Here is an 18658-nt window from a genome sequence, read left to right as displayed (position 1 = left end):
ACAGTAAAAAATATTGTTTGCAATACATGTGAAAACTTGAAATGTGAACATGGGACACCTCGTTTAAAAGCAATGTGAGAAAATCAACCTGTAAGTCCCCTCACCTGCCAGAGGGCGCTCTGACTCCTGGAGATTGAAGATCTCATGAAAGGCACCCTTCTTGGTGCTGTGGGAGCGACTTGTCTCATCCTCTCTGCTCACACCGCATGGGACTGAGGCAAGGCTGCTCCGAGAAACCACTGGCTGAACCTATAAAGAGGGGAAGGAGGAGGGGAACGCAGGACACCGTGGTGGAGAAAGAGACAGAGAAAAGACAGAAAGACAAAGGGAAGAAAAAAGAAACGCCACGAAGAACACAAGAAGGAGATGTGAGAGATATATATGAAGGAAATAAGACAAGTGATAATGAGGAAAAGGAGGAAAAACACAGGGAGACATTTTTAAAATCAAGTATCTCTACACATTATGTGGTAGCATCCAGTAGGAAAACAGTTCCCAGAGACACTGAGAAAGAATTTAAACAGCTCAACTTTTAGTTTTACATCAGGTGCTTCTCTGCATGTGCAGTTCTTTGCAGCAGGCTCAAGTCGAACGTGCAAAGCAGAGAGTGATGCCATCCTTCACTCAATAGACACAGCAACAGTTTACTGTTGAAATATACTTGGTAGTTAATATAAAAACATAATTAGCCTAAAAATATACCCAGATTAAGATGTTTAGGCCAAAGGATGCTTTTAATGTTCAATCCTCTCTATGCAAGTATTTTAGTTTAAGTAATTAAAGGCAATTAAGTAACATTCAAAAACCTAACAAAAATCAAAAGACAGGGTTCTACATTTAATAAGCTGATATGTAATTATAGGGGCGCTTTTATGTGTACTCCAACTATTCAGTTAAAACACTATTTCTGACAAAGCATTTATGTGAATGGATCAAAAATGTCTACAGTCTGAGAATTTTTTTTTTTTTTTTTTTAGTTCTCGTATTGATGAAATAATATGTAATTTGTTAAGTTATAAAATGTAAAATAATGATTTAACAATATATTGTGTAAAGCTAGGGTTCATCATGGCATTTTGATCCATTCTGTCTACAAACGCTGACTGCCAGTCCCATGGTGTGTAACACATTGCACACGCACACGCTTTATGGTGAGCTGGCAGAACACCCAGGTGCAATAGAGGAACCAAAGGGAGAAACACCAGAGTCCCTACCTTATCAGTGCCAGAGAGCTGAGAGAGAGAAATGACAGAGTACACCTGTGACTGTTGTCACAGCAAAAGACACACTCACACATGCTCACACACTCAAGCCTATATATGCGAGAGACATACTATGCTGTCCTCAGATTGAGAGCAAAGAACGAATTACAGACTGGAGTTATGATAATTTGATCTTGAGTTATTGATCTCTTTTCTCTCTTGGACCTTTCACAGGGGGTCAGTGGTTAGAGGTAGATAGACACTTTAGTAGGTTAATTCTTGCCAACATAAAAGATGCAACCTTCAGTTAAAGAGTGGTCTCCAACTATCTCTCTATAAATATAATACAGTACGTGTGTAAATGTTTCCTGCCTTTACAAACATGACAAACGTACAATATAAAAATGTCATTTGTAGACGCTTTGTCTGACTTTTTACCTGTTGTTGACATGAACCAATCCCTTGTCATTGACAACCTGAAATCACCAAAAATGTTGGCTCTTCTAAACACAAAGCTACTGGGAATCTCAAATGGACCTCAATGGCATTAAGTTTGCAAAGACTTTTTGGGTATATAAGCTTGGTCAACTTTTACTTTTAAGGTTAACATCAGAAAAGGCTTGGGGTAGCAAAAATAATCCTTGTGTATTTTGAGCAAAATTTCTGTTAGGATTCAGACTAAGTTGTCATGAATGGTTAGTGGTTGTGTGTGTTACTGTGCAAGTAATTTAAGACTTATTTAAAAAAGTGAACATCTACTTGATGAGGGAATGTATGGGAGGGACAGCAAAGAGCTGATACAGATGTGGGTTAGTATGCTTTTCTGCCCCCCTTACCCGTCGTGACACAGTGGCATTGGTCCTTTCTTTGAGCTGAGGGTCTGTGGGCAGGCTGTTCCACACAATGTAAGGTGTGTCGTACTTGTCCCGCAGCTTCGGACAGCTCTTAAACAGGAAGTCTATGATGAAGAACTTGATACCTGCGTAAAGGCCTGCAGACGAAAAGACGTAGACGATTTCAATTAAATCAAAAACCGCAACTTCCTCCTTACGTCTTTTGTATTCTTGGCAATCATTCAAATTCTTGTTTCATGATTTGTCTTTGAATATCCTTCACATATTAATATGTTTTATATACACATAAAAAAAAAGTTTTGAAGTTTTCAAAGGCTCACCCCACAGCTGTTCTGTTCTGACATTTACACTTTACAAAAAACAAGCCTTGAATTATGTTACATACACAGCAGAACAAAGTGAAAAGGGGAGTGAGATTTCAAAGTGAATCTAGAGACAGTCATGTAAAATAATAAAACCTTGAGAGTTAAACAATTTAATTGTTTTGATTGTAATCAGACCTTTGATGTTATAACAGGTCAGTTGAATAGTGTGCTATTTATTTGAATATTTTTTATAATGCTTTGCTTTTTATGTACTTGTTAGTAGAAATGGGCTGAAATACAGAATAAGCCATTACATTATGACCTAATATTGTTCAGGTCCCCCCTTTGCTGCCAAAACGGCCCTGAGCTGTTGTGGCATGGACTCGACTAGACCTCTGACGGTGTGTTGTGTGTATCTGGCACCAATACGTTTGCAGCAGATCCTTTAAGTCCTGTAAGTTGCGAGGTGGGCCTCCATGGGTTGGACTGAGATCTGGGCAATTTGGAGGCCAGGTCAACACCCTAAACTCCTTCATTCCTGAACCATTTTTGCAGTGTGGCAGTGTGCATTATCCTGCTGAAAGAGGCAACTGCAATAAGAAAAAACTGTTTCCATGAAGGGGGTACTTGGTTCCCAACAATGCTTAGGTAGGTGGTACGTGTCAAAGTAACATCCACATGAATGCCAGGACCCAAGGTTTCCAAACAGAACATTGCTAAAGCATCACACTGCCTCTGCCGGCTTGCCTTCTACACATAGTTCATCCTGGTGCTATGTCTTTTCTCCAGGTAAGCAACGCACAAGCACCCGGCAATCCACATGATGTAAAAAAAAACATGATTCATCAGACCAGGCCACCTTCTTCCATTGCAGTTCTGATGCTCACCTGCCCATTGTAGGCGCTTTCGACTGTGGACAGGTGTCAGTATGGGCACCCTGACCGGCCTGCGGCTATGCTGCCCCAACAAACTGTGATGCACTGTGTGTTCTGACACTTTTCTATCAGAGCCAGCATTAACTTTTTCAGCAATCTGAGCTACAGTAGCTCTTCTGCTGAATCGGACCACATGGGCCAGCCTTCGTTTCCCTCATGCATCAATGAGCCTTTTGGTAGGTACTGACCACTGCAGACCGGTAACAGAGCTGCAGTTCTGGAGATGCTCTGACCCAGACGTCTAGCCATCACATTTGGCCCTTGTCCTAGTAGCTCACATCCTTACGCTTACCCATTTTTCTGCTTCCAACACATCAACTTTGAGGACAAAATGTTCACTTGCTGCCTAACATATCCCTACTACTGACAGGTGCCATTGTAATGCGAACATTATTCACTTCACCTGTCAGTGGTCATATGTTATAGCTGATAGGTGTATGTGCCAGTAGAAACTAAATTTGAATTATTTATATTTGATTTAGAATTATATTTGATTTCCAATTGCTCAACTTGAAAAGTTGAATCAAAAACTTTTTTTTGAATTTGAATCACACAATTTGAAATTGAATTCCAATAAACTTGAAACTGAATGTAATAATCTGAAATTGAATTCAGATCATTTGAAAATTAAATTCCACATTCAGTTGTCACTTATAGGCGTTAATTATCAATCAAACCAACACCCCACAAGTTTTATTTACTGAAGGTATAACACCATTTTCTTTAAAAGCATGATTATGACATAATGACGGAGAAAGACGTGGCGCCGCTTGCCTGGTGCGGAATGAGTTTTTAATAGCTTTTCTCCCTCATTATGTTATAATCATCTATTTTAGGACAATGATGGCATACTGTTAAGTAAACAAAACCTTGTGAGGAGCTGTTTGGGTCCACACCCTGGAGAGGCTGTGGAACAGCAAGTAGGTGGCACAGCAATCTGTCAGTTTTAACTCCCTGCTACAACAGCTGCACCCCTCGAACAAAGCTGACGTAGTGCAAACAGCTAATAATGTAACTATAACTAATAATATAACTACCTATCATTAGCTCTTGTAGCTAGCAGAAGCTCTGTGTAGTAAAGAAAAAAACATTAGTTTTCAAATACAAATTCAAATGTTTAACTATTTCAACTATTCAGGTTGAGAAATTCAAATTCAAATAAAAATAATTCAAATTCAGTTTCTACTGAATTTATATCTGCCCACAGGCTTGTATTGAAGTTGCAGCATTTTACCGACAAAGACATTGCAATTCACTAAATAGATGAATAGAGAATAACTGGAATTACAACGAGATCATTTCATAAGAAGAGTAAGATGCAAAGCAACATGGCATTATTGCAATTGGCTTTTTGAGGCTGTACCTAAGCCATGCTCATCACATAGGATGGTCCGTCCTTCAGCGTGGAGGAAACCTTTCTCTTTTGCCTTGCAGCAAACAAAACAAAAAAGTCTTTATCTAACTCTCTTAACTTTTATCTGGAACATAGTGCAGCCACTGCCACTTTGAAAACCAGCCTGGCTGAAATGATTGTTCAAATGTCTCTGTACTCTGGTTGCTTTTCGGCTTTTGGACGTGAAAAAGCCCAAAATTATTTTCTGCGCCATTCATTCACTCCCATTGCTGCTGCCAAGTTAACCTAACCCGGACGACTCTTACACTTTGACATTGCGTGATGTCATAACGTAAGCACAAATTACATTCACACATTATTAAATACTTTTTTTAATGTTTTCCAACTGGTACCTTACCATATACTAGGGTGACCACCTTACTATTGTTCTGTTGCAGGACAGCAGACATGATTTGCGGGAAAATGCGGGACAGACGACCACGAGAGAAATTACAATTATTAGGCTATGTAAATATTGATTTTATTGTCGTGTGCTACTCAAAGAGGCAGCTGGCACACCCGAAAAATGATGCAGAATGAATTTTTAGATATAGTCTTACGACAGCAACAACAAAAACTACAACAAAGACAACAAAAGAAGATTACTGTTTGAAATTCAAAGAATATATTTATTAATGAGAGCGATCACAGTTTAAGTAGCAATAGCAGACACTAAATATCTCTTGAACTGACTGATACGAAGCCCGCTGAAAAAAATTAAATGGGGGCGCCAGATAAAATGTCCATAAATTGATTTTCGATGACTTTACAAATAAATTTGAACACTTCAATTTAAATTGGATAGGCTCAACCACAAAATAAACTCCTGAATTAACTAATGGAAGACTCATGCAAACATTTTCTTTGAACGAACTATGATACACAGTAACTCTGGTCAAAAACATATTGGCAGACCTGAGAAGGAGGAGAAGAGCCATCGATTTAAAAACAAAACCCTGCTCATACGTGTTTCCACTCTCACCCCATCTTTGTAGTGAGAGGGAGGGTGGAGCTGCCCCTTCCCTGCATCACTTTTTTGTTTTGTTTTGTTTGTTTTTGTTTGTTTGAATTTACAACCAGGAGAAGCAGCAAGCAGGCTATCAATCTCTTCTGCTCTGTGTCAGTACCATGGACCTGCCAAACTATAAAATCAAAATACAGGTCAAATAAATTTTTCTCAAACATGGCTTCTGTCATTATAGCTAGTTATTATCATGCTGATTTACGTCCAAGTGTTAATTTTTCTGACAAGTATATTTTTAATTAGTTATTTGATGCTGTTAAAATGATGATTGACAGCTATGTAATACGGTTTCTGCAGCCAATGAGTTCCAGATTAGCAGAGTTGAGGACAAACGGCAAGAGGAAACGTAACAAAAACAATCAGTTTCCATATCTGTGAACGTTAACCTCAGACCAACACAAAGAAGCTGTTCTGCTTTCAAACAAACCAGCGTGCGGGATCCTTGCTGCTTTTTTTTCGGTAAGTTAAGTGTGCGTTTTGTGGCTACGGCTCAGGTGGCGTCACCCGCCGATCTCTACTGCGCAGACTCTGGCTCCATATGACGTCACCATCGCAAGATGGCAGCGCCTAGTCCAGGGGCTATTTTGGCATCAATTCCGTACAATGGGAGCAGATGGATATACGTCCATCTATTTATACAGTCATTGCTCAGTACCCACCTTCCCGTGCCCATGAATTTAATTATGTGCCAATCCATCTGGTAAATGATTGGATAATTTCCTAGAAACATGAATTCAACATATGGAGGTACAAAGAAAATTATTACATCACCAAAGTCATTAAGATCAATTGCAATATATCCTATAGATGCTGAGATGTTTCAGTCTGCGCCTAAGTGGACCTACCGACCAACAGAGCTGTGCTACTTGGGTTACAATCAATCATATTTGGTAGACTACCTAAAAATAAGGTTACAGAGCATGCAGAGATATGCTTGGTAAATGAACACAGTGCTTGTGTGAATGATTAGTTTTGCTCTAGGCACCTTTAAATCAACACCATTTTGGAGTCCCTTTGTGTTCAACAAATAGTATTAACCAAAAATATCAGACAGCCATGCAAGTAGCCTGCAGCTACTCCTTGCGGGTTGAGGGAGAACAGTTACATAAGTGTATGAATGCACTTGTTTGTGTGTAATGGATGTGGTATAGGTATTTACGTTCTACAAGGGACAACGCGGTATTAAAACTACATCAGAAAGAAAGTAAATTTGTCCGTGTGCATGTATGTCTCTTACCAATCATGAAGCCCATTAGTTTGTAAGGCAGGACACAAGAGGTGATGAAAGCTGCCCAGAGACAGATGTAAAGTTTCTGGGTACTTTCTGGCTGCACCCACATGAACAGGCTGATGAATCAATCCATAAAAATCCACAAAGAAAAGAGAAAAAGTTATAAAATCTGGTAAAAGTCAATACTTCTAATTTTAGTTATAATTATTCTTTACTATTTTATATTATTATGCATTTTTTTTCACCCAGCCCCAGAATTGTTTTTTTACTTACTTCTTTATCTTCTCCAAAACATCCGCCATCTTACCAAAAAGGTTCTGTTGAGAAGAGTTTAAGAACTGTATGAACTTCAGTATTCCTGTTTAATTATCATACCACACTTTTTTCACAATTGACTGTGAGCCGTGTTATACCTGTGCTTTTTGTGCAACATCAAGTACAAGCTGAAACTTTTCAGATACAGTTAAGTCCTCCTTTGGAGGCTCCTGCATAGAGAAAAATAAACAACACTATATATTTACCTCCACTGGTACATTTGTCTTCCTCCTGACAAATAGATTCAGGCAGCAATTATACAGCAATTGGGAAGCTATCTTACCATCGGTTCAAAGACCTCAGGCACAATGCTCCACTGGATCCTCCAACCTCTGGAAAAAAGAAAAACACATTTTTGGGCTGAAACTAGACCACAATACTTACTCAATAACCTCTTAATGATAAATAACTTTAAGCTGACCAGGTTACCCAGTTTGAAAGTCTACATCAAAGACATGTCTGAAAAATGCTCATGTGATATTCTTTCATAATGATTATTAGAATGCCCACTTGACCACAATGTTGTTGACATAAATATAACTTTTTTTAAGGACGCTATATCCTTGCCGAAGCCAGCTACTGATCTGGCCAATGATAAGCCAGCACTGGTAACTGAGAGGCCAGCGGTGGTAAATGAGAAGCCGCCTATTCATTCAACCAGGGTGGCAAGTCATGCGTCTAACATAGCAACCCATTGGATCTGCTACTGGCTAGGCTGGTCATTAGCTTCCGAGGCTGGTGACTAGCACACCGAAGCTAGCAACCCACTGGATCGACTACTGCTAGGCTGGTCATGAGCTTCCGAGGCGGGTGACTAGCATGCCGAAGCTAGCAACCCAATGGATCGGCTACTGAACAAGCTGGTCATTAGCTTTCGAAGCTGGTGACTAGCACGCCGATGCTAGCTACATTAGCCATCTATTTGGCTGGTAATTTTCTTATGCTGTATTTTATTGGCATATTTGAGCCAAATGCGCCACGTTACCACCATCAACTGGACACGCAGGATTTATCTAGATTCTTTAAATTTTTGTTTTTGTGGTAACCAACAAAGAAAGTATTTCCTCTTTCCTTTGCTGACAATTTATGTACGTTATTGCTGCTTAGAACGTGCATGTGCAGAAAAATATCCATCCTTCCATATGTGTGTTTAATAATGAATAAAAACCATTACATTTAAATCTACACCAGTTTGTTTGAGTACAATTAATCATGACTGAGAAAGATCTCTGCAAGCATTGCGAGAAAACGGTAACCTACTATGGCTGAATAAACAAAGAAAAGATCGATGACTACAGATGCAACTTCAAAAATAAGTGAAAATCCAAAGAAAAAGAAACAAATTCAACGCTCAGATTAACAGTCTACAAACAAAAGCTAGGAAAATCTAAAGTTACAACCATGACAAAGGGAGCCAGCCGTAGACGTCTGGTTAAATTGGGTAGTGTGCTCCCATTATTACTGTACCACCGTTGGGTGGCGCTCAAGAGCACGAAATTGAAAACTTTGAGTTTATATCTTTAAGTTTAATAGGGTTTATTGCACATTGTAGAAAATAAACTGGCAGCAGTATAGTGGCCATACAGAAAAAATTGGCTTCTCTATTAGAGAAAGGTGAGAAATGTTTTTACCTGGCTATAAGGTAATTTAAGGACAAGCGCAGAATTGCCAGGAAGAGAAACATGGGAATGGCCCAGCCATGCCAAGCAGCATTCATGTAGACCTGAAGGCAAGAGTAAACACAGCATAACATAGCACAGTTGAACATCTGGTTTATTCTGGTAATTTGCTTCTATATGCATTGTTGGAAAGGACTAAGGTCAGATACATTTGAGCATTAAACTCATTCACGATTATGCAGTTCAACTGTCAGAATCTGAATTCTGTGATACTGACTTAGCAGCAAATTTCTTTAAGCTGTTAATCTTACAACATAATGGTATATATGACCACTGGCAATTACCAATCTCTTCTTGACAGACCTCTATTCAAGAAAACTGTGGCTTTCTGTTGTCTTTCTGAAAGACAATTTGGTTACAAGATCAACAAGTGTTGTCTTTAGGATTTAAAGATGTGCTTCCTAATAGATCTGCACTTACAAAATGTGCATGAATAGTAGGAGTATTACCCAGGGGTATACTCAAGAAATCTTTCATAAATATATTATAAAAAAACAACTTTGATTAATTTAAATTATACATCAGAGCTACAATATGAAATAAAATCTAAAATGCATACTGATATTTAGTAGACTGATAAATAAATAAACAAACTGGATAAAACAATCGAAAGATCAGTCTTAATAAAACTATAAAAGGATCAGTTTCCTCACTAGGGCCTTGATAATGACAGTTTCTATTTATTTTGTTTTTATATTGTTTCTTTTGTTTGTGATTAGGAAAGACTGTAATGTTTTTACGTGGAATGATGGTGTCAACACAGAAGGAGGAAATCGTTTGTGCCAGTTCATCAAAGTCAGTACACGAGCTGCAAATGACATCCCAATCTGTACAGTCAAAACAAGCTTACAAGCTGGCAATTGTGTTTTCTGTGTTCTTTCATTTCACTATTTTTACAGTTTGAGCTTGTCACTTGCATATGGGCTTGTAGATAGGTGGGAGAAGAACACTATTATGGTAGGATCCCCTAAAGTGAGGCATAGGCAGATATCTGTAAGCCAGCCACTGAACCATAACACAAATCAATATGGAGTTCTTCTAAGTAGGTCACATGCTGTTTGTATGTTTTTAATGACTTGTGTACCTGGCAATGATTAAAATCTCCTAGAATTAATTTTGGAGTGTCAGGAGAGAGAGCACCTCTGTGATCAGCTAAGTGGCCAATGTGACATTTGCCTGTGGATGAATATAGAGTACTGGGAAAAAGAGCTGAGGAAACGCACTAGGCAAGTAGAGAGGGACGACGTGAGATCGAAAGCAGCTCCAGGGGTACATATTTTCTCCTGGACTACTACTGTGTATCTCTCATTAATATAAAGGCATACTCTGCCTCTGGTGGATTTGTTCGAATTGAGAGGTGAACGGTCCATAAGCACGGTGGACCCAAAGCCCGTTTATATGGAGATCCTCATTGCTATTTGTGTCTCTGAACTGGAGGCTCACGTCGATTACATCTGCCGTGAGCCTCCAGTTTATCCAACTTGTTACGGATGGAGTGAATGTTTAACAGCAGAACAGTAGGGAGCGGAGAGAGCCTGCATCGGTCATTTAGACCATATTTCCTCACTCTGCGTTGTCTTCCTCCAGAGTCTTTTTGACAATGTTCCATTGTAGTGTCTAGTCTGTTACTACAAAGTGATCGGGGAAAATCTAGGAATATGTGGAAGACTTTTATCTACTGCAAATGGATGGAGGAACAGAAGTAACTCTTGGCTGCAAGTACTATTACAATTCCCAGGTGAATTAGCTTAAAAGATACCAAAGTGCAGCAAAAATCCTGCACTCATACTCCCCTCATGATAAAAAAGCACGTCCGCATAAAATCCAAAGGCGCACATTCACAGCAGACAAACAAAAAAAATCACACAAATCCAAGCTGCACCTGGGTAGCACTGGTACGGAGTGCCCTTCCAGGGGTGCCAGTAGTATTTAGTGTGACCTCCATATTATTTCGATATACATAAAGTGCGTGAAATATAAAATGATTGGCTATATTGGTCTATCACAATATACCACCCCTGACATCTTAAAGACGTTTTGATGCTGTACACTCAGACATGTTTGCAATAAAAAAATATCCGAAGCAGCAGTAACAGTAATATGACACACATGAACCTGGTGCAGCAAAATATAGGCAATACTCACAATAAAGGCAATAGCTGAGGTATAGACGGAGTGCCAATTAGATAAGGCGGAGAGGTTCCTTAAAAAGTTGGTGACAGGACGGGCTCCTCGCTCTTGAAAAAAAAGGTACAGTGATGTATAATGAGGTTTAGGACAAATAATCGTTGGCAGAGTTTTTTGTTGATTTTCTGAATATTAATATCATGCACAGGAAACCAAGGTACAGGAACCTGTAGAATATTTGAAATTGTTGTTAAACATAATTAAGCATTACAGCATTTTGCAGTGGCTAATGAGCAGTTAAAAAATCTGCTTCAAAAACTTAATTGAAATGACAGAAAAGTTTGAACTGTCCATGTACAATAGTTTTCTATTTGTTAATGTGTTTTTTGAATACTCACTGAGTCGCCTCATATTTTCTGTTAACCTGGATGGAAAACAAAGTAAATTAAGATAAGAACATGAATAAGCATACACAAAGCTGCTTTTTGTGCTAGACAAGATGGTTACACTGGCCTTCATCAGCATGTAATGTCTCAATAACCTATACAAAGGAGGAACAGAAAAATGAGAAAAGAGCTTCTAACTTCTTTCATCTTCTCCCTGCAACATTAAGCAAGTTCTTGCTACATCTCACCTAGCAACTGTCATACAGCAACTCTACACTTCAAAGATACATTAGCCCCTTTTTAATAGTGTCGTAACAAAGCTCTGTCCTTATGCCCCATTTATACTTCAGACTTGCCTCTCTTACTACCTCCGCTACAGAATTAATGGCGGAATAACTTTGCCCCACCATTTTGCCTCTGCATCTGTTACACAAAAGGCATTACACATTACAGCCTTAAACTGGCAATGTTAAAGGGGCTAGTCTTCCGGAACCGGAGAACAACCCCTACGACAGACAACCTGCTTCTATAAAACCTCTTTCACACATGCACTGCACTTTTCTTGACATGACCTGGGTGGGCTGTATGTGTGAACGCAAACGGACGATATATTTTGACCCGACATTACTTTCTCCTGCCAGCGACCTAGTATCATGTCAGGAGGAAGTCCAGGTCGGCCGATGTGTGAACGCAGCACGACATACTCAGGAACATTCACAGTGAGCAAGCAACGGGTGAAGGGAGGGGGGCGGGGGGGTATTGCAGCGAACAATACGTCACCCTATTTAAGAAAGCTATATCGTAATTCCATTATAGCTGTGCTTTATTCTTCTCCACCATATGTTAGTGTTTGTTCACAAAACTAATTTAATCTGCTCACCTTGCTTCCCTTCAGTTATTTCTCCCTACACACCTTCACCTGCTGTACCTGCACACAGCAGCTCTTTCTGTTTCTCTCTCCCTATCCGTCTGCTCTGTTTATATTCATCATGAGCTGCACGTTTCCAAAGTCGCCCAAAAAACACAACTTGGGTTTTGTATTATTTCACCTGTGATCTTGTTTTCACAGCAGCAGGTGAGCTGCGTGTGAAGGAGACTCATTGTTACGTGTCGAAATGATCAAACCCAACTAATGAGACCGACACTACACAGCTGCACTTACTTACTATCACTTACTATCTTTTAAAACAGAATAAGAAGGTCCATATTTAACAAGAGACGTCAAACCTCAATCAATGCATTTACAGGAGAGACCAGCAAACATGTTTTTCTGATGAGCATGTGGGAGATGCTGCTGCAGGTATGGGAGAGACAGAACACAAGGGGTGAGTTGTCCAGTAAGTTAATCAACCGCAGATGCCCATCTTTTTGACAGATAAAAGAAGACACATGACAGAATTAGTCGCCAAATAAACTTGCCCCCCTCCCCGCCCCGGCCACCCCTCTGCATCCGACAGGGAAAAATCTCCCGCTGTGAGGGTCATATGTGAAAGGGCAACTCTGGGTAATGTCAGGGTCAAACTGTCCTGAAATTGTCAGGACAATGTCAGGAGTGCATGTGTGAAAGGGGCTTAAGAGAGTAGATTTGACCCACCTTTTAGCGCTTAGTGGTTCCTCAGCTTCTACTGTGCTTTCCTCTGGCTGAAAGCGGAAGTCTTCAATGTAGACCCCAAATCGCTCGTGAAGCCACTTCTGCAGGCGCGAACTCCAGACTTCCTTCTGCTGTTTCTCTACTAACAAAAGAGATAATGGCACTTTCAGTCTCTTTTTACTTAATATTACAACTTGAATTAATTTCCCCTTTTTTGGTTTTTAATTGTCAAAAGTAGTGGATAGTATTAGGTCCTTTTGGGATGGGATTTCCATGTGCTTTAAGGTTTTTCCCATGGTTCTTTTGGGTCAGATTGTGGATAGTTTGTTAGCCCCATAGGGCCACCTTAGGGTGGGGCATAACACCTTATTCTTTGCCTTATAGCGCATTTTCCGCATTGCATCATTTTGTAGTTTTACTTCCCTTTTAGAGCAGAGGTACAAGTAATTTGTTAAATGATTAGCATGTATAGCATTATCATCCTTTTCCTGCTGTAAAAGTAAGCCATGGGTAGCAGCACTTGCTCTGTGAGAGGCTGCCATAAAACATTTGAGGCTTTGAATTTAAAAAAACTGCCATATTTTTTTTATTAATTTTACTGAGTTAATGTGAAAACAACAGACCAGAACCTTTTACTTGAAAGATTCCTGGGCTATGAGGTAGCCAGCAAGAAGCCAAAGAAAGTTCTTGAGCATGCATACTGCTATTTCAGGTTATCAATCAATCAATCAATCAAATAATTAATTTGTCATTGTGGATACTTTCATAAACAAGTCGAATGCGTAGATAACAAACAATTCAGAGGTTTTCAAAGCTGTCCACATGGTCACACTGAATCAGAATCAGAATCTGGGTTTATTGCCAAGTAGGTTTACACATACAAGGAATTTGCTTTGGTAATTTTGGTGCAGAACAATTAACACAGAACTAGAATAAAAATAAGTAAAAGAAAAAACAGAATAAGATAAAAAATTAGGCAATAAGAATAAAAATATAAAAAGCAATAAGTATAATACAAAATATGTCCAACAGGTGTAAATAAAAACTGTACAGATGTGCAGGATATTGGTGAGTGCAAAAAACTTACAGTATGAAGTTAAAGTTAAAAATAGTGCAGTGTACAGACAGTATAAGAGTCCAGTGTGTGTTAACAACAACACTGGAAGGTAGGATAGTGAAAAGCCTGAGAGGAGGAACGCAATATTGTTTAAATATAAGGATTATGGCACAAACAGTCTCACCTGAGGGTATATGCAGTGTTGAACTTCATTGTCCTCACAAAAGTTCTGTGCAAAAAAGGAGCTGAGAGAGGTTCACTTCCTAGCTTCTTTTTGCCTTTGTCATCACAAGTAATTCCAGGCCTTTTTTGCTCAATGTCCTCAAAGTTAGCGATGGCTGAAGTACTGTTAAATCATCCTATGACCCAATTGTAGCAGCTGAATGTTCTCAAATTTCAATCCTACTTGACAACAACAATAGCTAGCTAATTAGGGCAGCGCTATGCCGAAAGACCTGTTACAACTGAGTTTGAACTGAAAGAGGATAAATGGGTGGGGCGTGAAGTGAAGACTAATCATGAAGTGGTGAGAATTCAAATTCTTGCCGGGGACATGACCTGTAATTTTTGCCACAGTCTTTCAGCATTCTATCATGTTAAAGTCGCCATGTGCATATTTAAGACCTATTTGCAGGTCTTCTGTGCTGTAAAAAACTTATAATTACTGAGATACACACACTGCGGTGTAACACCAAATAAGGCAATAAAAGGGGATGGATCCAATGGCTCTTCTCGTACTTTCGAGAAAGTCTTGAAAAAAGACTGCCAGAAATTATATAGTCTTGGACATGTCTAGAACATATGTAATAGACTTGCAGGAGCTTGCTTGCATCTATCACATGTAGGGTCCAGCTCCGGTTTAATTCTAGACAACCTAACCTTCGAGCAGTGAAGTCGGTGTACTATCTTGAATTGTACAACAGCATGCCGTTGACAGATGGATGATGAGTGAATCCTTCGGATAATTTGAGAATCAGATTACCTCTGAGATCTGCTCATTTAAGTCCTCTTCCCATTTGTTTTTGAGGTGATCTAGAGTTGTCAGATTGCGTAGATTGAGAGGTTATATATCCTACCTATAACCTGCCTTAAATCTGTCCTGAACTTAAAAACAGAATCTAACAGAGATGTGGGGGGATATGAAGGGAAACAATCGGAGTGTGAGGCTATAAAGTTCCGCAATTGTAGATATCTAAAAAAATGAGACCTGGGGATACCGAATTTGTTTACCAGTTGCTCAAAGGATGCAAAATTATTATCTACATGGAGGTCCTGTAGTGATGAGATACCACTCTTAAGCCAGATACCAAAGGCTCCATCTAATATTGAAGGGGTGAACATGTGGTTTTAACTATCGGAGCAGAGAGAGAGAGATTGCGGAGAGCAAATGACCTCCTAAACTGATTCAGAATTCTTACCGACTGTGCAACAATGGGGTTAGTGGTATAATAAGAAATGGGTTTTGCCAGTGGGAGTTCAGAGCACAGTAGAGCTGGTAAGGAGGTGAGCCTACAGGATGTATTCTCCAGGGTTAGCCATTTAGGGGTATGGGGGTTGCCCATGTCACTCATCCAGTACGTCAATACCCTGATGTTGGCTGCCCAATAGTAATATAAAATATTTGGGAGTGCCATACCACCCTGGAGACGAGGTCTCTGCAGTATGCATTTCCGTATTCGTGGTTTTTTTTTGTTCCAGATAAAGGCTGATATAAGTTTATCTATGGAGCTAAAGAAGAATTTGAAGAAGACTTTGAATCAAATATAGGAGTCTAGGTAATACATTCATCTTGATGGTATTGATCCTTCCACTCAGAGAAAGAGGCAGCAAATTTCTTTAATAGGTCTAGTATTCTAGGGAGGCTTGACAGGGGATCCGACAGGCACAATAGCAAATCATCAGCGTAAAGCGATAGTTTACACTCTTGACCTCCTTTGTCAATTCCTTTAATATGAATATCCTGTCGAATAGCTAGTGCTAACGTCTCAATAGCAACGGTGAACAGGAGTGGAGACATCGGACATCCTTGTCTAGTACCCCTTTGCAGGTTAAACTAAGCAGAAAGGTTATTGTTGGTACGCACGCAGCCATTGGGGAGGAATAGAGAATTTTAATCCAAGATAAACATTTTGGGCCAAAACCGAATTTTTGAAGAGTGTAAAAAAGGTAATCCCACTCCATCCGATCAAAAGCTTTCTCAGCATGAAGTGATAGCAAAATCTCTGGCGCGTCGGATAGAGAGGGACTATAAAGAATATTTAAAAGGCGCCTAATATTGAAGAATGAATACCGGTTCTTCATGAAGCCAGTTTGGTCTGCTGAAATTATTGAAGAGAGGGAAATCTCAAGACGTCGGGCCCAGAGCTTTGCAAGAAGCTTTACATCTGTGTTCAAGAGAGAGATTGGGCGATATGAGCTACACTGAAGGGGTTTTTTGTCTTTCTTTAAGATAAGCGAAATGGTCGCCTCACGCATAGTTGGGGGGAGAGAGTTTGAGGAGAACGATTCCTTGAAAACAGAGAGCAAAAGAGGGGAAAGTGTTTCTGAGAATGTTTTAAAGAATTCGGACAGATAGCCATCAGGCCCTGGAGATTTACCGCTTTGAATACTCCTGATTGCCTCTACGACCTCTTCAAGAGAGATATCATCCTCTAGCTCAGCTGCCAGCTCCGGACCCACTCTGGGGATGTCAAGATTATGGAAATACATATCCAAAGTAGATCCATCATCTGGTGGCTCTGAAGTGTAGAGGGAGGAATAGTAGCGATGAAAGCATGAATTAATTTCCAAATGGTCGGTGTGCTTTAGACCTTGTTCATCACTAATTTCAGATATGTACTGAGTGGCGGTCCTCTGACGGAATTGATGTGCTAAAATTTTCCCAGCATTTTCCCCATGCTCATAAAAACGATGTCTAGACTTTAAAATAAGATTTTCTGCTTGGTGCGTCGAGAGGAAATCAGACTCCATTTTAAGTGTCAGACGTTGTTTGAGTATGTCATCAGAAGGTGAATGGCTGTACATTAAATCTAACTTCAAAATAGCATCTGTCAACTGCTTAAGGCGTACAGTGTTAGCTTTCCTTCGCATTGCGCAATAAGATATGACCTGTCCCCTTAAATATGCCTTTAACAACTCCCAAACCGTTGAGGACGGCGTTCCTGGGGTCTGATTATGGGCAAGAAAAAATTTGATTTCAGATTTAATGAAATTTACAAAAGCTTCTTCTGAAAGAAGCAAAGAATTAAGTCGCCCTGGGTGATAACCGGGGTCTGCACTGGGAATGCGTATCCTCATAGTCAAGGGGCCATGGTCAGAGATGACTATGGACTGATATTCACAAGCAGCTACCATTAGAAGAAGTTTTTTATCAATAAAAAAATAGTCTCTCCGTGAGAATGTCTTATGGACCGGGGAAAAAAATGAATAGCCCCGAGATGAAGGGTTGCGGAAACGCATCATCAGCTACGCCATATGCCTGAAGAAAAAGTTGGATTGATTGGCCCGATTTTGACTCGGTTGTTGTTTCAATTTGGAGAAAGTACACAATTTGTGTCCCCACATAGAATGAGGTCATGTGTTTCCATGTTAGGAAGTCGGGAGAAGGTATTGATAAAAAAAGCATTGTCATCCCAATTTGGGGCATAGATGTTAGCTAAAACAACTGGGAATCCGTGCAATCGACCAACTACAATAACATAACGCCCCATGGGGTCAGATTCTATGCTAGATATCACAAATGATACATTCTTACTGATTAGGACCGCTACCCCCCTTGCCTTGGAGCCAAAATTGGAATGGTATGCTTGTCCTATCCATCCACCTCTCAATCTGAATTGGTCAGCGGTACGGAGATGAGTCTCCTGGAGGAACGTAATATCAGCCTTGAGATGATTAAGATGTGTGAGAACCCTTCTACGCTTTACCGGATGATTTAAAGACTTGACGTTCCAGCTTACAAACTTAACCAGGCAACCTACAGTCTCTCCTAAGTTATTTGTGTCAGCCATTAGGAATCAAAATGAACAATACACCATAAATATACCCCAAGACTTCAAGACAGTTTACTCTAAGACATGTAAGACCGTTAACAAGACAAACAAATAGTATAGATCTGGTTGGTCCCCAACCTCTGTCACCTAAGAGAACATGGTGACTGCAACACCCTTTGCAAACCAAACCACACATTAAGTGCTGGTAGTGGGGAACAATTTAGTGTCCATAGGCTGGCTCCCGCCAAACCTCCCGTTATGAAATAGAAATAAGAAGCGCATCAAGATGATATAATATTCAGTAGTGCCAGTGGAGCAAGCAAAGACTGCACATGAATGGGGTGTCATGATACCCCTCTAAACGATATATGAAAAAAGTAAAGTAAGTAAATAAATGTCAGCCCTTTAAGTAGAATTGTCTACGAGCCATCACCACACCTCTCATCCGCCTAAGGGAAAAGAGCTGGGTTCAAGATCAAATGGATCAAAATATTAACGTCACTGGTGAGCCTCTGTGGTTGGAATAGTGTTCTTCACATAGGCCATTGCCTTCTCCGGGTCCAGAAA

General features: G+C 39.9%; 1 protein-coding gene across 3 annotated transcripts in view; it reads right to left on the bottom strand.

Moving 5' to 3' along the window:
* The window catches only part of gramd4a (GRAM domain containing 4a), a 101188-nt gene that overhangs the window by 14166 nt on the left and 68364 nt on the right, over window positions 1-18658 (bottom strand). Inside the window, exons 5-14 of one of the 3 annotated variants that reach the window (XM_069670822.1) lie at window positions 13046-13184; window positions 11464-11489; window positions 11084-11175; window positions 8891-8982; window positions 7543-7591; window positions 7358-7429; window positions 7218-7261; window positions 6951-7060; window positions 2039-2193; window positions 105-249 (exon numbers count right to left, since the gene is read on the bottom strand). In XM_069670822.1, the coding sequence (XP_069526923.1) occupies window positions 105-249; window positions 2039-2193; window positions 6951-7060; window positions 7218-7261; window positions 7358-7429; window positions 7543-7591; window positions 8891-8982; window positions 11084-11175; window positions 11464-11489; window positions 13046-13184 (924 nt within the window). The remainder of the gene's footprint in view (window positions 1-104; window positions 250-2038; window positions 2194-6950; window positions 7061-7217; window positions 7262-7357; window positions 7430-7542; window positions 7592-8890; window positions 8983-11083; window positions 11176-11463; window positions 11490-13045; window positions 13185-18658) is intronic. The other 2 variants (XM_069670824.1, XM_069670823.1) reach the window with 2 other exon arrangements.

Source organism: Semicossyphus pulcher, unplaced genomic scaffold, assembly GCF_022749685.1.
Source record: "Semicossyphus pulcher isolate SPU_LCO1_2020_fin unplaced genomic scaffold, fSemPul1.0.p SCAF_20, whole genome shotgun sequence".
Classification (NCBI taxonomy): domain Eukaryota; kingdom Metazoa; phylum Chordata; class Actinopteri; order Labriformes; family Labridae; genus Semicossyphus; species Semicossyphus pulcher.
Note: the sequence above shows the minus strand (reverse complement) of the source record. Positions and strands in the feature narration are given on the sequence as shown.